We start from the raw sequence: 24105 nt of genomic DNA, 5'->3' as shown, positions 1-24105 counted from the left end.
ACTAATGATGTAATGTATGGTGATTAACATAACAATAAAAAATTTGAAAAAATAATGATAGCAATAGCTTGTGATTCATTCGATAAAATAGGAATCTATGAGCCCATAGTGATAATAATTTAATTAGTTAATTAATGAGAAAGGGGAGTTCTTACAATTGAATGTCACAACTGATGGAAAAATGGGGGGTAGAAAATCACAATTTTGCAACCGTCAGAGAAATTGTTGATTCAGGCAAGAATCATTCATGTACGCAAGCCAGCAGGTTAAAGTCTGACGTGGAAGAGAGTATTTACTTGCCTCACCTTCCTTACAGGCTACTTATCAATGACAGAGGAAAATAGCAGCTTTCCATTACAGAAGCCTGACGGGGGTCACCTTAACTAGGCTATGTCACCAATGGTGTTTCAAACAGTCAGTACATCCTCTGAACGGGATGGGTGAGGACCCTCCAGCTCGCCTGTGGGATTCCCGCCCAGAAGCAGTGCGTGGACGCCAATGTGAGCAAACAGCAAATAAATCCAGATTGAGGGACAGTCTTCAAAATAACTGGCCTTTAAGTTTAAAATGTCAGTCATGAAAGAAAAAGATAAGCAGAGAAAATGTCCTAAATTAAAGAAGACTGAAGAGACATGGCAACTAAACGCAGCGACCGGCCCTGAATTGGGGGGAAATCATTATGAAAGACATGGCAAGAGTGAGAGGCAAAGGGGCAGAACTCGGGTCTAGAGGTTAGCGCCGCATCAATGTTTATACTCTGACAGTTGGCTGATGTTCTGTAAGATAATGTCCTTTAGCTTAGGATGTATACCAAAGATGCCTGTGACTTGGTCTCAAATAGTTCAGAAAGTATATGTCATACACACACACGCATGCACGCACGCACATGCACGCACACACATATACACATATGTGCACACATGCATGAACATGCACGTGCACACGGGCACACAAAGGGAAGGATGCTGGGGAGTGGAAGACAGGGTGAGTGGGAGGGAGAAGCCAGAGTAAAAGGAGGGAAATGAGGAAAATGAATCTGGAAAAGGGCATATGGGAGTTCTTGGTACTAATTTTGTAACTTTAAACTTGAAATCATTTCAACATAAACAGTTAATGTTTATGTTGAAATGGGAAGCATCCCCCGCAGGGGGTCTGTAAACATTGCATGGAGTGTCTTCCTGCCAGTACATCAGGATAAGCTAACTTAGGTGCACAGTTTACGAGCAGGTATGCAGAGGCACTTGGAGACAATAGACTCAAGAGCTGTTAACATTATTGACGGTAAATCTTAAATTTTTTTATTTTTCTAAGCAGACTTAATACTCCAGATTTTGACTCTGTTGCCTGTTTCTGAGCCAAGGAGACTTTATTTCACATCTCAGGCACAGATGAGAGCACGCACTGCATTTCTGCATGAGCTGAGTCTCCAAGCTACCTGCCTCCACTTGGAAAGGTGTCTCATGGACAAAGGGATGTTTGTTCAGTTCCCATAACAGACCCTACCACCTTCCTCAACTGGGAGTTTTTTGATAATATGAAGATTCAATTAGATACTATAAACAAAGTACATAGTAAGGTATTCAAAAATAAAAAAAATATTATCTATAAATTACACTAGCTTTTTTATTGTTATGTTAATCACCATACCTTACATCGTTAGTTTGTGATGCAGTGTTCCATGATTCATTGTTTGCGCATAACACCCAGTGCTCCACGCAGAACGTGTCCTCTTTAATACCCATCACCACGCTAGCCCTTCCCCCCACCCCCTCCCCTCTAGAACCTTCAGTCTGTTTCTCAGAGTCCATCGTCTCTCATGGTTCATCTCCCCCTCTGATATCCCCCCCTTCATTCTTCCCTTCCTGCTATCTTCCTTTTTTTTCTTTAACATATAATGTATTCTTTGTTTCAGAGGTACAGATCTGTGATTCAACAGTCTTACACAATTCACAGCGCTCACCATAGCACATACCCTCCCCAATGTCCATCACCCAGCCACCCCATCCCTCCCACCCCCCACCACTCCAGCAACCCTCAGTTTGTTTCCTGAGATTAAGAATTCCTCATATCAGTAAGGTCATATGATACGAATTACACTAGCTTTTAACAACTATTTACAGCATCAAAACATTTCACAAATTCTTAAGATAATATCACAACCCTGCATCTTTTTCCTATATGACAGAATGGGTTAGCAACTGTGGCCTGTGGGTCAAATCTGACCCACTGCCTATTTCTGTACATAAAGTTTTATTGGAACACAGACATGTCCATCTGTATTGTCTACACCTGCTCTCTCATTATAACAGCAGAGTTGAGAAGTTGCCACAGAGACCTTATGGCTTGCAAAGCCTGAAGTGTTTATTATCTCGTCCTTTATAGAAAACACCTGCTACTTCCTGTATAAACATATACGGATGCATTGTAAATTTGTCCACCTGCTCAGACGCCAAAAGTATTTAGAATGAAACAAGACTCAGTTGTGTTCTCCTGGAATTTAATAGCAAGTGTACACAAAAGAATGACTTTAAAATATAGGGACTCTGTTAAGATAAGAAGGATCACAATATCATTAGCCATTACATTCTCTTTCTAAATATATATTCTATCACCTGAAATAAAAAATAAAGAAAAAGCCATTGCATCATCTTCAAAACCAGGCTATATATTAGATCTTCAAAAAGGTAGGACTTAGATGGCAGTACATTATAAATGGAAGGTCAAATAATTGAAAACTAGAAGGAAGATATTTCCAATGATAATCAATAGGGTCAATTATTTCAGTTCTTTTCTTCTACATGATATTATTCCAATCCCATGCTCCTCCCACCAGTCTCAGTTTTAGGAGAACTCAATCACCATAAGTTCTGAGAGACGAGCCGAGTAATTCCCAATGAAAAATAATCTATTGCATCTGCGCTGCTTGATTCAAGGTAAATACGTTCCTCAAGCCAGCGGTGATATGGATGTCTTATTTCCAGCTCGGAGGCATCCAACTATCTCATGAAAAGCTATCATAGGCTTCTTTTTTCCAGGAAAGATAAATGACTCAGCTCATGCCAAGCAACTTAAAGCACAAAAGATGATACATTTTAATTCACTTTAAGGTTGTTAGGAAAATGAGAACCAAGGTCTACAGAATTGCTATCAAGAAATAATGACTAGACGGAGGGGGAGATGAACCATGAGAGAGGATGGACTCTGAAAAACACACTGAGGGTTCTAGAGGGGAGGGGGGTGGGGGGATGGGTTAGCCTGGTGATGGGTATTAAAAGAGGGCACGTTCTGCGTGGAGCACTGGGTGTTATGCACAAACAATGAATCATGGATCACTACATCAAGAACTAATGATGTCATGTATGGTGATTAACATAACAATAAAAAGTTTTAAAAATTAAAAGAAGAAAATAATGACTAGAGTAGGCAGAAGTACACATTTTGATACATAGAAATGCACCATATCTAAGTGTAGTATATAGTTAGTTACCTGTTGTATAGAAATAGATACATGTACATAAAGGGCTAAGATTCACCAAGTAGATGGAGCCTATACATTGATATATACATATCTGCATGTGTGTGTGTATATATAAATTTGTTCACTCCCTCTACTTCGTGGGCATTAATTCTTTATAACGGAAAGTATGTAAGAATAAAACACCACCCTTAGGTGTGCTCCAGACTTCATCTTCAGTAATGAAATTCACCCTGCTGTGGCCTAAATAATTTTGGAAGCTGTATTAATCTTTATTAGTCTTCACAAAGGAGCTTTCTTATGTTAATACTACTAGAGTGGTAAAGGTATTTTATATTTCTATCTGCTAAAAGCTTAGTTAAATTATGGTTTCTACTAGACTCCAAATTAAATTGTAGCCAATGTACAGTGTGGCAAGATCCATTCTTTATTATTCCGGGCTTTAGAATGTAAAAGATATTTCAATCCCCCTGTCGCCGGTGGCATATTACAGAGGACAGTGTTCAGAGATGGAGAAAGAAGGCATGCGTGGCATTTTAACCATAGGGGAAAAAACTTACTTTTCATTACAAATAGAAGATTCTGTGAGAGGGTGTCTTTATTTTTTTCTATTGCTCCAACAATTTCATACATTACCTATAATAAAAGAAAATGGCACGGTTACTAATGTTTAAACATGACCACAAAAATTATTTCTTTTAAAGAATAATCTGATTCAGAGGAAGTTTTCAATTATTCACCAGAGAGGCGTTTCATGTCTTCGAGTTCACGTTACACCCAAGTTCAAAGCTCCCAACCGGGTGCTCCCGTTCTGCACATCAAACAAGGGACATGTCTCCTGTTCTAATTTTCCAAGTCCCCCTCTGCTTGTGAGTTTAAGAGAAAATGGTGGTGATTCACATTCATGCAGCCCCCCTTTATTCTCGAGGACCCTCGCCTGCCCAGAAAACTCACTAAACCAGGTAGGAGGATTCCATCATGTCTGGGGAAGAAGGCGTGATTTCAGTTGAAGAAATTCAATGGTCTCTTTATTGAAAGAGTCCTTTTGGATCATTTAAACAGTTCGTCTTTAAAACGAAGAAAACATGGGGTGCCTGGCTGGCTCAGTCGGTAGAGCACGAGACTCTTGATCTCGCGGTTGTGAGTTTGAGCCCCATGCTGGGTGCAGAGAGTACTTAAAATAAAATATTGGGGGAAAAATGAAGAAAACATGATTCTGAGTTAAAAACATAGACACAGACACCACACACACACACGCAAATTGGACTACCTGAATTTCTCTAAAAACATTCCTAGTCTGTCTTTGCCTCTATTATGGCCTCATTTTGTAATGGCCATTCCTAATCCCACAGTAAAATTCCTGCCATACCTTGAGCGCAGTGACTACAAATTGTTCAACTCCTTCTCCCTGCAGCAACTAGCAGAACGCCTGTCCATTGGGCACATTTGATAAATATTTGGTGAAATGAACAAAAAGATTTTGATATATTATGACCAAACACCACGAAACATTGTGCCATCCATTTCATTAAAGCTTGTGCTGATGAGTCTTTCATTATCACAAGATCATGCTTTGGATCTTGTGCTTTTTGGATCATGCTTTGGAAAGTTCTCATGAATGGCACCTGTACTGGGCGACATGGAGAAAAAGCTAAAGGTCTCCCACTGAAACTCAAGTCCAGAACTTCCTCGTGGGAGAATCCTGCTGGTCAAGTCACCTAGGAACCAGCATCTCGCACACACATCCAAGGGCAAATGCTCAACTAGGGCAGTTTGATGCTTGTAGGAAGCACGACGTTTAGCACACGTTTCTACTTTATCAAATTAACAAATCTTGAAGCATGCGAGCTTAATTATTTCTGTGATAACGGGCAAACCACGATAGCGCTCTCTCATGTGTTAAATAGTCTGAAGGGCACTCCGAGTCTGAGAGCTTCTGACCTTACTCGTAAGATATGGACGACCACAGCATTGACAGGATTTGAGTTCATAGCTCAACACAAGTTTTAGACACTGCCCACAACAGTTGGTGATTGTATCATAATATAATAATGCAAATGACTGAGAATGTGTTACATAAAATTGGCATTAGTGGAAAGTTAACACATGGTTCCAAAGAATTTTTTTTTCCTGGCCCCAAATCTGGAATGAAGTATTTCCTCAAGAAGTCCTTGCATACTTGAGGGGAAAATCAAAATGAGAGACGCCTCCCCACCAGACCCTAAAAGGTACACAGCAGCACATTATTGGTGGGCCAATGTTTATAGTTTTCAGTGGGTGGAGCTGAGAAATACACACACATACCAAACACCTATGTGAGGGTTTTTAATTATTTTTTCATTTTAAAGATAAAATACAATCTGATTCCAAATTTGGTCTTTTAACCATGACAATTTCTTCAAGCCGATGAAGTTTAACATTGGCCTTGTCAAAGGCAATTTGAGAATCTAAATAAATGATATCCACTCATGTCCATTTATTACGTCTATATATAACCTGCTACCAGCACCTTAAAATATTTCTGAATGGGGGCGCCCGGGTGGCTCAGTCATTGGGCATCTGGCTTCGGCTCTGGTCATGGTCCCAGGGTCCTGGGATCGAGTCCCACATCGGGCTCCCTGCTCAGCGGGAAGCCTGCTTCTCCCTCTCCCTCTCCCCCTGCTTGTGTTCCCTCTCTCCTGTCTCTCTCTCTGTCAAAAAAAAACAAAAAAAAATCTTAAAAAAAAATTTCTGAATTAAGCTTTTGATTTTGAGATCATTGCAGATTCACCTGCAGTTGTAAGAAATAACACAGCATCCTGTGGGCCCTTTACCCAGTTCCCTCCAATGGTAATGTCCTGCAGAACAACCACAACCAGAGTATTGACATTAATTCAATGAAGATGCAGGACATTCACCTGAGCGCACAGATCCCACATGCCACTAAGTATGGACACACTCACCTCCCTGAAATCACTTGAACCAATTGGGAAGAGTCTGCTTCTGGCCTCTTTACTCTGTTCCATGGATCTACGTGTCTATTCCCTCACCTCTGTCTTGATTACTGAAGCTTTATAAGAAGACATTAAATTAAATGGATGAATTCTTCCCACATTATTCTTTATAAAAACTGTTTTGGGCCCCTGGGTGGCTCAGTCAGTTAAGCGTTTGACTCTTGGTTTTGGCTCAGGTCATGATCTCAGGGTCGTGAGATCAAGCCCTGTGTCGGGCTCTGTGCTCAGCGGGGAGTCTGCTTGAGATTCTCTGTTTCCCTCTGCCCTCATACCCCCCCCAAAAATAAATAAATCTCTAAAAAAATTGTTTTAACTATTCTAATTTATTCGCTATTCCATATAAATTTTAGAGCAATGTTGTCTATCAATAGCTCTATATCTAAACAAATTTTTGCTATGATTTTGATAGGAATTGCATTAAACCTGAGTGGCATTTTGGGGAGAAGTATTACAATGCTGACTGTCAGCGAGACTACTGACCATGCTGTGTTCTAACCCATGAACATGACATGTCTCCTATGCAGCTCTTTGCTTGCTTTCCTCATGGCTTTGCGGGTTTCAGCATATAGATCCTCCACATGGTTTGTTAGATTTATACCCATCCGCATTTTTTAGGAGCGATTGTACATGTTATTATATGTTTAATTTTGGTGCCCTTTACTAGTATATAGAAATACAGTTGATTATTTTACATTTATGTTGTATCCTGTAACCTTGCTGAACTCACTTATTAGTTCTGTGAGGCTTTTTTTTCCTTTTTCCTTTCTTTTTTAGTAAATTCCTTGGGATTTTACACATAGAAAATCACACCATCTACAAAAGGACTGATTTATTTCTTCCTTTCCAATATATCTGCCTTTTATTTCATTTCTTATCTTACTGTACTTGCTAGAACTTCCAGCATTATGTTTAATAACAATGGTGAGAACAGACATCCTTGCCTTCTTTCTGATCTTAGGAGCAAAACACTCAGTCTTTCACCATTAAATATTATGTTAGCTGTAGGATTTCTGTAGATGCTCTTTATCACATTGAGGATGTCTCCTCTAACCCTATTTTTCTGAGTGTTTTTATCATGAATGAATGTTGAATTTATCAAATGCTTTCTCTGCATCAATTGATATGATCATGCAATTTTTTTTCTTGTTTAGCCTGTTAACATGGTAGATGAATCTTGACTGATTTTCAAATTATTGTACCAGCTTTGCATTTCCAGAAGAAAAAAAACCAAATTATCCATGGTGGATAATTCCTTTTACATATTGTGAAATTATAGTTGCTAAAAATAAAAGTCTTCTTGCATCTTCATTCATGAGGGATACTGATCTTCAGTTCTGTGTGTGTGTGTGTGTGTGTGTGTGTGTGTGTGTGTGTGTGTGTGTGTGTGTGTGTACTGTGTCTGGTTTTCATACTGGGTAATACTAGCTTCATAAAATGAGTTGAGAAGCATGCTCCCTTCCATTTCCTAGATAAAATTTTGTAAGTTTAATGTTAATTTTCTTTTAAACATTTGGTAGAATTCTCCAGTGCAACCACTGGGGACTGGAACTTTCCTTTTGGGGAGATTTAAATTTTAAGTTCATTTCCTTGATGGTTATAGAGATATTCAGTGATGTATTTCATTGGGTAAATTGAGGTAGTTTGTGTTTTTTGAGGAGCTGGTCCATTTCCTTTCCGCTGTTGTTTGGGACAGCTGATTACTGTATCCCTCGCCATCTTTTTGGTGTCTGCACGGTCTGCGGTGAAACTCTGTTTTCTTCCTGATAGACTGCAGTTTGTGTCTTTTCTCTTCTTTGTCATTCTTTCTACAGGTTTGACATTTTCTGGTTATCTTCAAATAACCAGGCCTTTGTTTCACTGATTTTCTCTACTTTTTTCAATTTTATTGATTTCTGTTCTTGTTGCTGCCTTCTGTTTGCTTGCTTTGGTTTTATTTTGCTCTCCTTTTTCCAGGTTCTTGAGGTTAGGTGTGTAGATTGTCGACTGAGACCTTCCTCTTTTCTAACGTGTGCCCTTAGTGATGTACATTTTCCTCTCCGCACTGTTTTAGATGTGTCTAACAAATTCAACATGTACTATTTTCATTTTCATTTGAGTCAACATATCTTTTTAATCACCTTGAGACTTCCTTTTTGATCCATGGAATACACAGAAGGGCACTGTTTAGTTTCCAAGTATTTGGAAAACCGCCTGCTCTCTTTCCGGTATTGATTTTTAGTTTGGTTGCATTGTGGGAGGTAAACCCACTCTATAGAATTCCAATCTTTCTGAACTTCTTTAGTTTTGATTTATGGTCCAGCACGTGGTCTTTCCTGATACATGTTCTGCTGGGACTCAAGAAGCCTGCATACTCTACTTTCATCGGTTTAAGTGTTCTAGTGAGTAGGTCCTGCTGGTTAGCGGTGTTGTGGAGTTCTACTCTATCCTTGCGGAGATCGCTATAGGTGTCCTGTCGCGTGTCCAGAGCAGGGTGTCAACGTCTCCAGCATAAACTTCTGTTTCAGCTGGCTTCCTCTGATGCCACCTGGCAGGACAAGGGAGGCACGGCCTCATTGCTGCCACGTGGGAGAAGCCAGGCTCCCCCACTCACCACCTCTGACAGAGAAGAGGGCCCTCTCGTCATTGCTGGGCAGAGAGGTGTTCTGGTCTCCTGCACCCCCTGTCACATCTTCCAGGCTGTGGGGTGAGCCGGTGGAAGGGGCTGGCATGCGTCTTCATGGCTTACCACACGGCTGCCACTGAGGGGGTGTGGGAAGAGGGGGACTGTGGCCAGGTTACCTCTGGGGGGGTGGCCAAAGTCCCAGCCCCCCACTAGGCCTCCTCTGACATCCTCTGCTGGAGCGGGGAGGTGGGGGTACGATACAAATTCAGAAACTTAGCACAGAAATCTGAAATAGGCCTATCCATTTCAAAATTGCACGCCCTAAGAGGAAAACTATTTTAATAAGTGTAACTAAGAGGTTGTGTTTGGTTTTGCTTTAAAAAAAATGATAGAAAACAAGGTGGCCCCAGCTAAAAAATATAATCTAGACTAAAATAACACACGTTTACTTTTTTATCCAAAAAGAACACAAGAACGTGAAGTTAATTTCGAGAAAAAGATGGAATGGGAAAGCACGAAGTCAACAAGCACTCCCGTCGGATCTCTGACAAATCTTCACCTACAGAACAATGTGCACAGGTTCCTCCCACACGGGGCACGTTTCCACTCCGCCCTCCTCCTCACTTCCTGCCCCTCCGTGGCCCAGCGCCTCCCTTGGCGTCCATCTTGCCTCCCCGTTCAGCAAACTTCCCAGATCCTCCAGCTGCCAGGGCCCAGTCTGCTCTGCAGGCCCGGCGCTCAGGCAGGGCCGGACACCGCCTGAGCTCCGGCTTCAACCAGCCGCGGCGCCTGGCCGTAAACCCGTCGAGATACTGTGCCTTCTCGTCTCCAGGACATGGGAGGTCACGTCAGCCTCTCTCTCTCCACCTCGGCCTGTCTGCCTCTCTCGAGGGGATTCTGGACGTCAGTGAACAAGGTGGTGAGCACTCGGCTCTGCACCCTACCTGCTTTCCTCGTCACCGCCCCATACCCGCTTCTAATGCTCGCCTCCGCCTTCTTCTCCGACCTGTGCCAGAACTTTGTTAGAGCGCTGATGTGAGGACTCACCACGGCCTCTAGGTCCTCGCTTTCGAGGCTGCCAACGGGGCCGCCGGTCCTGTAGCTGTCAGAATCCCATGTCACACTCCAAAGGAACTGCTTCCAAAGAGAGCGAGTGTCCCAGGAGGGGAAAGCCACCTGAAGCTCGCTGCCATCTCCACCTGGGCCTCCTTGCCATCTGGACCTCGCCGACGGCAACGGCCTCTAGGAGGCAGAGGGCGCAACGGCCGCGTAGAAGAGAAACTACAGAAGCTGCAGAACTCAGGGGGACCAACGCCCCTGGTTCTCGGGCATTCAAAGGGAGGTGAGCCTCAAAGCCTAGTGGAACGCACACAGAACTTTCTATGGAAGGCAAACAGCCTAGGAGAGACTCAATGTACCCTAGAAATCGCGCATGGCTTTGTGAGTCTGTGCCCTCAGGGGAACAGAGCCAGGTCCGTCCTGTCAGCCACGCCCCCGAGGAGGAGGGACTGACGGAAGGGTGCTGTGGGCGCGGCGGGAAGCGGGGAGGCCTTTCTCCATCACTCAGGTCAGCTCTCTCGCTGCCCTGCCTTGCCTGTCCTTGCTGGTTTAGTATTTGGGGGTGAAAGGAGAAAAACATGAAAGCAGCAAAAGATAAAGGCCAGTCTATACTTTCAACTCCTCCCCCCCCCCCCTTTACATAACTGGACCTCAGGCTTTATTTTTTTTTGCCTCCTAAGGACTAGAAGATAGGATTCATGTGTTAAGTGGCAACGTCCTTCATGCATGTAATGGAGACATTTATATGCATACAGCCCAATACCAATGTTTAAGGAAGCCATCTACGTATTCAAAGATTCATTTGGAATGAGTCTGTTCAATGAAAAGACTCCAAAGGAAACAGCATTTTGCTTGTGTTTCAGCAGTTACCAAGATTCATAGATTCATGCAAATGCTTCAGCCTGGGGGTCCGAGGAGGAGGAGGAGGGCAGGTGAACCAGGGATGGGGGGGGTGTGCTGTTTTCCCGCAAGTCCTTGCTGTTAACACTCCGAGACCGCAGTACACACAATCAAAAGATAGGTTAGGTTACATAGACTATATATGTAAAAGGGAGAATCAAGCTTTCCCCATGGCTATGAATCACACTTTATCAAGCTGCCTCGTTTCCTGTGTCCACAAAGAAAAGTTATGAAATGCCAACTGCACATGCATATTCTCCTCCTCCCTGAAGGCTGTCCAGCTCGGGCTTGGTTGCTCACCAAGGAAAGACAAGCCTTTCACTCTGAGTTGAGAGCAAGAGCGGTTGGCTTACAGCCCTTTGATAAGGAAGGCGCTGAGGTCGCCAAGCTGGGCTCTGTGTGCTCTTTGCACCTGCAGTGCAGCTCCCCCTGCAGGTGCCGGGCCAGGCAAGGCTGTGAAATGTGTGCTCACCTGAGTGCCTACTGGGTGCTAATACCTTAATACCTTCAGTGTTTCTGAAAACAGGCTTCACCGATTACCTACAGGAGAGGATTCTCTGGGGCTTAATACACATGCACACACTTTGGACCTCCCCGGCCCTCTTTAATCATCATTTATGGGAGTGGAACCAAGGAACCTGCATCTCTAACTCGCTCCCCAGTTGATCCTGGTGCACATGCAAGGATGAGAAGCGCGGCTCCAGGTACCAGCAGCGCAGGCTGCTCTGTGAACTCCGTCCTCCCCTGGGATGCTGGCGGCGAGCAACGGAGCCCAGCCACGGGGTTTGCCGAGGAATGTTTGATGTAGTGTCATGATGGGAGGAGATACTGGCGTAGCTAAAAATCGCTGATAAGTTTAAGATGAGACGACACTATAATTATACTCATTGCCAACTTTTTCCTTAGGAGAGTCAGCATTTCTAAAAAGCTGTTCAGAAAGGGTTTTCAAATATTTTTACCTGAGACAGTGGCAAGAGAACCCGGTACTTTTTTAACAACTCTGCTTGCTGGGGTACCCTGCATAAGCCATAAACAGCGCTGGCAGTCTGGGGACAGAAAATGAATAAAAGTGTGCTGCGGCAGAAGGGAAATGCACCCAGGGCTATAACAAAGACTTCTGATTCTAGTGTCCACCCGCCAACCGAAAACCCACTTACGGGACGTGGACTGTGACCATTAGCTGTGGGCATGACATCATCGGCTTCTCTGGAAGTCGGTTTCTTGTTTATTCAAGGTAAAGTGCCCTGAGGTCAGTTCCCACTAAAGTCTGGTGACTTTGCCAGCACAGCCCGCAATACAGAACATTATTTTAAGGGAACGGGAGCAGGCTATGTACGAACACGGTAAACGGGCACGGGTGGATATCATCCACTTAGACTTTCGAACTACCTCTGATGTAGCTAGTAGCCAAGGTTACTAAATATCACCGTCGTTTTGAGGACACTGTCAGGGTTCAAAGACTACATCCGGAAAAAAAAAAAAAAACAAGGAAAATAGCTAGGGCAAGTCTTTTTATAATCTTTTATATTTTACAGACACCTTACAAAATACACTACATGTGTATTTATAAAATTGGGAAAACAATAAAAATAATAAAGTAACAATTACTCCTTTTCTCAGAGATAGCCAGTATTAATCTATGTATCATCTATCAAATCCATCCTTGTCTAAACACGCCCTTTTAAAAAAATAAGGCCCGGCCGCACATTGTGCTCAGTAACGTCCCGTCCCATCTGCACACTGCCCCTTGTCTGCCCGGCGGCGCTCAGACCCAGCCCTCCAGCGGGGCTGTGGCAGGGACCACGGGCGGAAGGCTGGAGGGTAGGACCCTTGGAGACTCTTTTCCTCCCCAACACATGGGTTCCATTCTCGCCCCAGAGCTACCTCCTGTTCCCTTCTTTTCTCCAGCCTCCGAGGAGGTGAGTGCGTCCACTGGGACACGTCTCTGGGTCACCTCAATGTCTCCTGTCTGTCTCCTCAGCTTCTCCTGTGGAACCCATCGCTGTACTCCTTCCCCCTCCTTGAGAATCTGGCACAGCTTTCTTTCCAGACTGCATCCTGACTGACCTCCAGCATTCCCAGTGGCTGGCTTTGTCTACTGCTGTCTCAGTGCTGACGGCTCAGATGCTCCCACCTGCTTGCAGCTCAGGAAAGGACAGGGAGAGACACCGTGCTCATCACTGTGCAAAACACCTGAAGAAAGAGAAGGAAGCTCTTGAAGGCGAAGAGGAAAGAAAGCAAAGAGAGTGACGCGGGGCCTGGAAGGGGCTGATGGAGGGCAGCAGACAAAGCGACGAGAACCCATCATTCTAGAAAGAGCAAGTGTGAAAGGAGAGCTCATCCAGGCTCACAAAATGACTCACGTGGAGTGAGCAGAATGGGTCTCGGCACACGGGCAGGGATGCAGAGCCTCACGGGCTAGAGGAGAAAGGCATGAGAACAAGCAGGGCACCGCAGTGTAGGCTGGAAACACCAATGTGACAACTCTCGATCTTACTCCGGGCGGAATGGGAGAAGGACCTGAGTGCCAAACCACAGTGCAATTTCCCCCCCTGGGGGGGCGGGGAGGCCTTTTATGGCCTCACTCAGAGATTCACTCCTTAGACTGCAAGTGCCTTAATTTCCCTTTGTTCTCACTCTTACGGAGCTTATCTAGAGTCCGTCCACGCTACAGACGCTGCATTAGGACGAGGGGGTTTTCAACAGCACGCACGTTCTACCTCATACGGCAGTAAGTTGAGGATAAACCGAATTGTTAACTATATTATCACACAAACAATGTGTTTCTAATATGGAAATTTGTATTTCCATACAGATGAAGTGCTAAAAGTTAGAGTTTCTGTAAGGAAGCTACCTTCATTGACAATTCAGGCATTTTAGGATCTCCCAGATGATAGCAGGGAGAGCTTTCCTGAGTTTCTGCAGCACGGGTATTTGAAGTGTGTGTGTGTGTGTTTACTTTATCTATCTACTGTAATTGATTCCTATATCCATGTCTACCTCTATGGGTCTATTGCTCTCGTACTTACTTCGAGGACACAGCAGTTGCTTTATAAAGCATGCAAATATGGCCATAAATCCTTTTCCACAACTTCTCCCTACTGTCTCCTAAGCTAACTGGGAGGGGGCTTCATGGGACCCCTCTCATACGCTGACATTGCCCCACCACTTAGGGAGACATTGCAAGCCGGTGTTTAACTCCACCGAGAAGCACAAAATCCGAAGCAGGCAGGCGAGGGGGGATGGGGGCACAGGAATAGTGCTGCAGTGGGTTGGACTCTCCTTGTCAGCTCCTGAAAGTGGAGAGCACAGGGCATATAAGGTTTTTGATGACATACAAAGGCCATGGTGAAGTTCCCTTATGTGGTCCCCAAGCCCGAGTTCGGTGACATCCTGGCCGACAGGACGGGAGCAGGGACTGTGGCAGGAACAGAGCCCAGCACAGAGAGTCTGTGTGATGAACCCCAGCAACCAGGGCCATGGGGGGCAGCCAGCCCGGAGGGTCCGCACGACCCCGGCAGGGGCAGAGTGTCTCGGGGACACACGAGAGCAGCCTGGCAGAGCGAGCCCTAAGCGCTGAAAGGCATTGTTTGTGGGAAACCGCTGAGATGCTGTGAGACCACGCAGCTCGAGGAAAGAGAGAAAGCAGGACTGCTGAGGCCACTGAACAGACAGCATCCTCTGCGGTGGAAGCAGGAGGGGCCTCGCCTTTCAGTTAAGTTTGTAATGACGATTATTAACAAGGACTAGAAGTTCTTCGTTACGGAACTGAGTCTGTGAGTGCCAATGAAAGCAAATGAAGGACGTCCTATTACTGGACAGAGACCAGAAATATCACTGGAGCTGCCTGGATTTTTATCTGGTTCCAAGGAAAGGACTGTCTCTGCTGAACATATTTTAAAAAGCAGTGTGAGCCAAAAATAAAATTGAATCTGATTACATCCCCCGAGTTGCTTGTTCAACTCCCAGGTACATGAAGAACAAGAGTGTGAAAATGATCTGGAAGATCTGGTCTTTAGAAGGGAAAGGGACGTTTGTTCTTCTTCCGGGGAGACAGAGGTTGGTGGCAAAATTGGTTAAAAGAGCGGTTTATGAGCAGCTGATAAGGACAGGAGCCACCACGGCTGCGAGCCTGTCCGTAACTAACAAGTGCAATAAGGTTAATCGCCTGTAACTTTGAGCAGTTACCGGAGAAACGAAAAGATCAACGGAGCAGAGACAGTTCATACACTTTTAAGTAAAACCGCTCATATCATTCCTTAACTGGTAACTAGAGCCTCTTCGGCCAGCCGGCGTCAGGAGCCGCGAGTGAGGGGCCGTGAACTAGGGTCCCGGGGCAGGAAGGGAGCATTCGGATTCAGGAGTAAGGAGGGGAGAGGGGGGCTGGTATTTGGCAATTAACTGGGTTTCTGATTTTACCATGAATTGAAAAGTGGGACAAATACGGGAAATCAGTTTCACTGCTTTACTTTTTTGAAGTGAGTTGAGAGGGAGAGAGAGAGAGAGCGTGGGAGGTGGTTTGGGAATTGAGTGCAGTTCGCTTCTGGATCTGCTGAGCTGAAGATGCCAGCCAAGGAGAGATCTTAACAAGCACATATGCAGGCGTGAAGCCCACAGGCAAATAGACTGGAGTTTCGGGACTCATGTCATGCAGAAAAGGGAATCTTGAGGGTGTATAAAGTCCTAGCAGGAGACATAAAATACTCTCCTGGGAAACACTGATATTTATGGAAGGGAAGTAAATTCACTTATTAGTCGAATTCATAATCCCTTTCACGTGATGCAAAATATGATCTCTAGAAAAGAGGTGGCTGGGATTACCAGGTGATAAAAACTCAAAAACTTTGGACTATCCTCTTGAATATAAGACATCACATCGGAATGTATGTAGAGATTGGATTTTAGGAAAAGAAATGAAAGATTGTTTTCAGGCAAATACAAATGGGTCTGATAATTTTTCATGCGTGGTTTCAGCTTTCTATCTGAGGTTTGCTAAAAAGAGTCTCAATTTCATGTGTAGTGGTAAACTGATCTCTCTATAGCCATCAATATTTATAGGTAGAGCCTTCTACTTTGTACTTTTCCATTAAGTGATTCTATCTAACAGTATTGCTTGCTTTCATTCTCATTCACTTTATGTTATAAATACTAATAAACAAAGAAAGTTAGGAGCACACAGTATTATGGTTAAGGGTCCTTATCTAGCATCTGAATGTAGACATTGCCTTGAAATTTCCATATCTGAAATTAATGAATATGTCTCATTGGTTCCTTTTAAGGAAAAAAAAAAACAATCAACTAACAATAAGATGTCAATATTCTAGGAAACCTAAAGTTCCTTATTTACAACTTTCTGTCGGTCCATGAAGATAACAGAACCTATTAAATCCCCAAAGAAACAGTAAGATTCCCTGAATGAGAGCCTGCATTTTCTCTTCCAAATGAAACCCTGGATAAGGAAACATTTATCAGGTCTCTTAGAGAAATTTACACCAGAGGCAAAATTGATAAGAGCAACGGAGCACCGGGGGCCTTGTGGACTTAATTTTTATTTTTCCAGGAGTCTGCCCAAGAGGTGAGCAAATGCAGATGTAAATTAAGCTCACTTTGTGTGGGTCAAGATATCTTTGTCAAATAACTTTTAATAGTATCCATTTGGCTTAGACCAGACAGATTTCATTGTTACATCTGGGGATTCTGCCTGGAGAAAAGAGAAATAAATGGAAGGCTCCCTATTGATTAGTTCATCTCCTTTTTCTTTTGATTTTAAAGGTTCATTTTCCGAGTCTTCTTGGGCACATCGTGTCTCCCACGGATCTCCAGGGTGAAGGCCAGTTGACAAGCTACAGAAGGCGTTCCTGGTGCAGGTGGATTTGGGAAATTGAACAGGCCACCATTACCCCTGCGTATGTGTAATGTAAATACATCTGAGGGGCAAAGAGGCTTGTTGTCATCAGTATGTCATCTGGAATCTACTGCAGTATCTCTACTTCTCAGATCTGAGTAACAGCCACCTTAACGGATAAATTTCAGACTTAATTTATCCAGTGACAGGGGCAGATCTTATTCAAGGAGAAGGAGAAAAAAAATCAGATGTTTCACAGACTGGCCACAAATCAGCAACATCATTCTTCCCCTACATGATTTCTATCAGCAATGTTTTAGTAACATGGTTCTCATAAAGGTCTGTGGAAATCAGCGACATGAACACTAATGATCAAGGCCTGTCTGGGATTACAACATGCTCTGCGGGAACGGAAAAAGGAATCCTGATGAAAACAATCAAAATCCACCCACAGAAAGACACATCTACAAGCGGATTATATAAAGGCACTCTGCATTTTCAAACTGTCAGAAAATTACATCTCAGAATATATAGTATAGAAATTGCAGAGAATGCTTTCGTTTCCTTCAGGCAAACAATAATGGAAAGGATCTTCTAAAATCTGCACTAAAATTTCACACACCTCTTTGCTCCATTAAAATATTAGTCATAAAGCAAAATGGTAAAGAACATAATTTTTACAAAAATTCTCTTAGATCTAGGTAGAGCTACTTAACATGAAAACAACCTGTATATGCAGTGAAAAACATTAAGTAAGTTAAAACATTATCTAAATGTTTTCTCTTCTATTACAATTTTCACAGATAGGAAAAATATCTCTATTTCTGCACTTTCTGCTGAAGTTTTTCAAGCATGATAGGAAGAAAATACTACAACTTTGGTGGTTATGTTTTCCCTATCACCTGCTGAAGTGATATTAATTATGCTATGAGAAATAAAAATAAACATTCTAACATAACTTACAAAGCTTTCCTTCAGGCACTGAGCACATTAATAAGATATAAAAATTAACAAACCTATTTTTTAACTAATGAGGGACATTCTATCACTAACTTAATTTGAGCAAGTCAATTGGGCCCCTAATATTCTCGCCTGAAAATATAGCCAGTTGATAGATGATCCCCGAAATATTTTCTAGTCTTCAAAACTTGTTATTGATGAGTTCAAAATCCTGCCAAATACAGTGGTACTTCTTCATGGAGAGACCTTCAGCTATTGTTGGGGGAAATACGACTCATATTTGATGGACCATCTCAAAAGAATCATACATGCCTTGATTTCTTGCCCAATACGTGACCCTCAGAACAAGTTTATGAGGTTCACAATTATATTCTCCTGAACTGCAAACTTTATGGATGTGGAAACTGAGGGGTCAGTGTCCTCAACGTCCTGGTGATGGAGTCCCCATGGGCCCTGAAGAGGTTCTCTATCATAATACATGGATCCTGTGACTACAGACAACAAGCTCTTGAAGAATTTCACACATACTATGGTGGAGATGGGGAAATACGTGGTCCTTGAAATGGAAAGCGAAATACGGTATTGTGACCTACCACCCTGTGGTGGGTTCAGTAGTGTACCCTCAAATTTCATGTCCACCCAGAACCACAGAATGTGACCTTATTCGGAAATAAGATCTTTCAAAGATGTCACTATATAAGATGAGGTCAGGGTGGATAGGGTGGGCCCTAAATTCAATGCCTGATACCTTCAGAAAAGAGGAGGGGACAGAGAGCTGTGAAGACAGAGGCAGAGATCGGGAATTGTGTCTACAAGCCAAGCGATGTTGACGGCTGGCAACCACCAGAAGCCAGGGAGAAGCTTGGAACAGAGTTCTCTCAGACTCCGCTGAAGGAGCCAACCCTGCTGACACTTGATTTTGGATTCTGGTCTCTGGAAATGGGATAAATTTCTGCATTTCAAGCCACCCAGCATGTGGAACTTTGTTAAGTCTCCCCCAGGAGACTCGTGCATAGCTGTTCAATCTTTGGCGAACCACTGAACTTCACCAAGGCTGACTTAACTGGAAAACTGACATAGCAACGTTTATACACAAGGCCTCAGAAGCACTCTGTACGTCAGAAAATGCCACGCTAGCATCACCCATCGCTACTGATTAGGGAAGGGAGAGATGAGTGAAATGTAGATTAGGCCAAGAACCTGCTCCTAAGATGGATAAGGCCTGGAAGGACAGGAAAGGGGCATTTCAGGTGAAAACCACATGAGCAACAATACAGGTGGAGAAATGTTGGGGTCACTTTCAAATGAATCAAATGTGGTAAAGAAATTCCATAAAGTTATGAATTAAAACCACTCCCTTCTCTTCTAATCTGTGAATTTGAGCCAATGGACACGGGCATTGGTTCTGGGGGCTGCTGTGACAAATGACCACAAACCGGTTGGCTCAAACCAAGAGAAATTTGTTCTTTCACAGTTCTGGAGGCCAGATCTCTGACATCGGGCATCTTTACACTCCTGGAGGCTCTACAGGACACGCCCTCCTCCCTTTCCTAGCTTCCGGGGGTCCTGGAGCTTCCTGCCCTGGGGCCGCATCTCTCCTGTCCCTGCCTCCTTGCTTGTATGACCACCTTCTCTCTCCCATCTCTCTCTCTGCTTCCTTCTCAGAAGGATACTTGCCCTTGGATTTAGAGCTCCCCCAGATCATCCAGGGTGATCGCCTCACCTCGAGATCCTGGACTTCATTACATAAGCAAAGACCCCTTTTCCAAATAATATTCCATTGCCAGGGTCTAGGGGTAAGCACATGGCCCTATCTTTTTGGGGGGCCACCATTCAGCCCACCGCAATATTAAGGGTTTGGGGAGAAAAGGAGGCCGAAACACAGACACATCATCTCAGGCAAGAACGATATCACCAGTTTGATTTGCATAAACCAGGCCGGTCATACAGGACACCCATCTGGGATCCAAAGAGAATCATTTTGTGTTAAAACAAATTATCGCCATAAACAACTTTCAGACAAAGACCTTATGAGCAGAAAACAAACGTCAGATAGGCAAGTATCATATATTTTATAACTATTACTTTGATCTGTATTTTCATTAATTTAATTTTTATTACTTCAGATAGCTTTAGTATCTCCTAATCTATTCACTTTTCTCACATTAAAATTTAGGACCTTCAAAATGCTATTTCCTATTAGAGTTAGTTCAGAATCACCTTAATGGAAATTCAAATTTCCTGAGAGCCAATGTCTTTTTCCAAATCATAATTCTTCTTTCTTTCAAGATTCTTAATTTTAAAAGCCAATAAAATTAGACACACTTCTGGATTTAATGCATATCCATCATTTAAATCACCATTGGAAGTTTAAGACAATTCCTAAAACAGCTAATCCATATATGATTTAAAATTTGCTAAAACAAATAACAACAAAAAAACCCCCTCAGCCTTCTTTAATTCAGATCCATGCTCATTAACGAGACCCTTTTAATATTTCATGCATAGTCTCTTCCCATTTACTTTAAAATATTTCTGTAATGGAGATTGGAAAACACACAAGGCTCCTATGAGTAATGAAAAATTCAAATGTGTTTAGGAAAGATCTTCAGCTATAATTTAAATAATGTTGCTTAAACATTTCTAAAAGGACCTAGGAGCCTCTGCTCCAAACAGGATTCAGAAGCATGGCGGGGTCTCGGAGTCAGAGCAGAAGAGTCCTTCCTGGCAGGCTGGATGTCAGTATCATCACCGGCCACAACGCTCATCCTTCCTGTGAGAGGTAAGTTTTCACTTGCGAAACCAGGTAACCCAGTCACAGAAGACCACGTGGTGATCCGAGCGACACTCTAGCCCATCCATCTGGCCAAAGAAGAGGCCACAAAGAAACCCAAGAACCCCAGAGCTACTGAGCTCCTTCCCTGGGATCAGCTTTATCACCAAAGGGCCCTTCAGGAATGCTCATACTACTGTCCAAAATAGATCGTGCATGCTGTTTCTAAACCAATTAGCTCTTTGCTATGTCTCTTCATTTATAAAATGCAGAGTACGCTGCTTTCCTTGAAAATGCAGTAGCTCAAAATTAAATATATGTAGCTACATCTGATGATTAGAAAGGCATATGGCTTGACATATTGCCACAAATTACATATAATCTATACTGTAACATGTGAATGAGTCCTCAGGGAGTCCTTGGGCTAAGACTCATTAGATCTCAGTAAAATGAAAGATTTTTATAAAACCACAAAATTGACTCCAATTATGGAAAATCCTGCTTAAAACATAAAGGCACTTATACATAAAAATTCATAATTCCATGGGGTTTGGCTCTGTGGCAGCTAATCAATTGACTGGCTCTGCTCTGCTTTATTGGTATCAGAGCTCAGTGAAATAACTGTATTTATTCAAACCGTTCATTGTTTTTCCCCAAATTTAAAAAAAAAAAAAACACTTGAAATTGGAATTCTATTAAGTGGTTGTAGAATAATTTTTAAAAGTAAACATAAAATAATTAATAAACAAAATGTTATTCCAAAGCTTGGTCCCGTTCTGTTTAATGCAATTAGCACTTATTGAACAATCTGATACATCTCCAAGATTCAATACGAGGCGGGCCACGTATAGACGGACTTAAGATAGCTTCCATGAAACTCAGAGGAAAAGAGGAAAGTAGTTTTCCAAAATCACTACTTATGTCTTACCGTAATATTTCAGCTAAATCCTATAAATTAATAAATGCTCAATATGAAGAAAATATAGATTAAAAATTCAAATACAGGACTAGAAGTTTTGCTACCATTATAAAAAATGTTAAAGGCTAAATCTCTCATACGTAAAAGGTAGTTAATAACACTCTAGGAACGTGCGTGTGCGTGTGTGTGTGTATAAAATCTTGCCCTGAGGCCCTCTCCACGGCCATTCACCCCTCAGTCCTTCCCATGGCACCATGATACGACAACGTCTCCCCAGGGTGCTCCTGGACGATCTGTTCCACTCAGGTGTACCTCCTGCTGACCCCATTCCTCCTTCTTTTCTCTTGGTTTTCATGATTCAATTCCCTACTCCTTTTCTCCATCTTCTCCATGTTCTTCCTGAGGTAAATTACCAAGATACACACTTCCACAAATATGTCTATGTTTCTAAAAACAACCAACCTCTTTTATTTGTCACATCCTATTGAAGTTTCTGCTAAAAACTTCGAATTCGAAACATCTACACTGAGTCTCCTTCCTTCCAGACTGCCTCTTCTCCAGGATTCCTCTCGTGGTTGGCACTGGAACCATCCATCCACAGTGGGGAGAGAGAGACGCCTGCCATTTCAAGTTATGGCCCCTCCCCTGTTTGGGACATCCCATCAGGCAGCACGGCAGCCTCGTCTTCAGAACACCACCTCTGCGATCTTCTGCTATGGTCCAAAGGCAGTTCTCGCTTGAGTGTTCCCATAACCGCCTTCTTCTTTCCCCCAATCCATCCTCTACCGTGTCCTCTGTTTTCCTTACTTCATCCCCCACACTGTCTGAAAATATGTGGGGAGTTAACACCGTCGAGAGGACAAAGTCCTGAGTAGTACATGTATATTTATTCATGAATTGGTCCAAAAACAGTTTTTTTAAAGACTTATCTCCAGCCAATCTCTAGAGACTTAACTGTACTTCTTGTACCGTTTCCCAAATGCAGGGTGGGTGGACATGGCAGAAGGGCCCACAGCACTCTCAGCAAAAGCCGCCTTCTTGCACTGCACACGTTAGAAGGTGGGAAAATTCCCAGGCTTCCTTGCAGCTAGCAACTGATTGTTCTTTAGCTTCTACCAGTCTGGCACTACTGCTCAAGATTCCGAAGGTAGGCGTGGTGGAGGCCGTGCTTCAGTTGCGTCTCCTGTGTGTCTCATAAGCATGTTATGATGATGCTGTCTTCTCTGGCAATGGAGACCTCCCGGCCTGGTCCCTGGCTCACTGACTTCTCTGTGCTGACTACCAGTGGATGGGCACTTTCCTGGTGTCAGCAGTGGGTGGCGGGAACTGAGGGTCAGTACCTGGGGCAGCAGCTTCTCCATTTGGCTGGAAACCTCTGGATCAAAGACGAAGTCACAGTGATGTTGGAAGCCCCGTCCTGTGGTGTGGTTTCGAGTCATTCCTGAATGTTCAACTTAGAGTCTCCCGACAATTATTTTCCTATACCAAATTATTTTCCACTCGAACAGCGATAGTGGATTCTGCCCTAGGCAACGGAGTCCTGGGGGACGGACATGCCATTCAAAGGTCCATGTCTCCACCAGAATGCTCCCTCCCTTTATCCTTACTGAGCTCTAACATCCCCAAAGGCCTGGGCCACATTTGACCTCCTCTAGAAAATATTTCTACACTTTCTCTGGGAGCCGAATGATTGCTTCCTTCTCCAGGGTAATACAGAACTTGGTTAACATTACCCATGTTATTATAAGCAAATTATATCATAATTATTTGATAATTTGCCTTTTCCTTATTTGTCGACAGTGAGATATGTGAGTGCAAGGAATTTGGTTTCTTCATCTTTGCTTCTCTAACGCTCTGGGTTTGGAATCTAGTAGAGTCTCAGTGAACAGGGACTGAAATGACCTGAAACACACTGACTGGAGGTTTCACCCTCCGAGAGGTAACTTCTGCTAAGCGCCAAATGGGGGAAACCCAGGGGCCACAAATTCATAGGCGGATGACAGTAACCATAGATAGGCCTGGATGGAAGGTAAATGGAATGTGGATTCGAGTATCAAAAAATGGATATGATGTGACCTTGTGAAGAGGACAAGGAGGGTACTCTAAGCTGGAGCAGGAGGAGTGGGAGCCCCCAGGGGTGTGGAATGCAGGAGACAGTGAGTGGATTAGAAAAGTCACCTGAAGAGAGGTTTCGGCTAAGGGGGTTGTGACACAGAAGTCATGGCTGAAATGAGTGGCATCAGCTCAGAGAGGCCTGGGATATCAGCCCAGAGCCTAAGGGGTGTGAGGTTTTGTAGACAAGTAAGGGGGCTCCTTGAAGGTGTTCAAGAAAGAAGCACCTTTTACTAAGCTGGCTAGGGAACTGAGAGAGGGTGGAGAGTAGCTCTCTTTACTCAGGTTGACATGCTGTAAGAAAAATAACTTAATACCAAAACTACACTGAGGGCAAGTAAAGTCAGAAGACGAATATCTGCTTGGATAACGAAGGGATCCCAAAGTTCAGAGCAGAGCTGTCTGTATTAAAACCAAGGCGCTTTTGCTCACATTATGTTATAATCTGGGGAACAGTACAGAAGGAT

General features: G+C 43.4%; 1 protein-coding gene across 1 annotated transcript in view; it reads right to left on the bottom strand.

The window, feature by feature from the left end:
• The window catches only part of MYO16 (myosin XVI), a 441479-nt gene that overhangs the window by 144284 nt on the left and 273090 nt on the right, over nt 1-24105 (bottom strand). The window contains exon 23 of the mRNA XM_028087376.2: nt 4036-4111. Within this exon, the coding sequence (XP_027943177.2) occupies nt 4036-4111 (76 nt within the window). The remainder of the gene's footprint in view (nt 1-4035; nt 4112-24105) is intronic.

Source organism: Eumetopias jubatus, unplaced genomic scaffold, assembly GCF_037043125.1.
Source record: "Eumetopias jubatus isolate StellerSeaLion01/CBP00866 unplaced genomic scaffold, mEumJub1_p1.0 scaffold_3, whole genome shotgun sequence".
Classification (NCBI taxonomy): domain Eukaryota; kingdom Metazoa; phylum Chordata; class Mammalia; order Carnivora; family Otariidae; genus Eumetopias; species Eumetopias jubatus.
The sequence above is the reverse complement of the archived record's forward strand: the minus strand, read 5'-3'. Positions and strand labels throughout refer to the sequence as shown.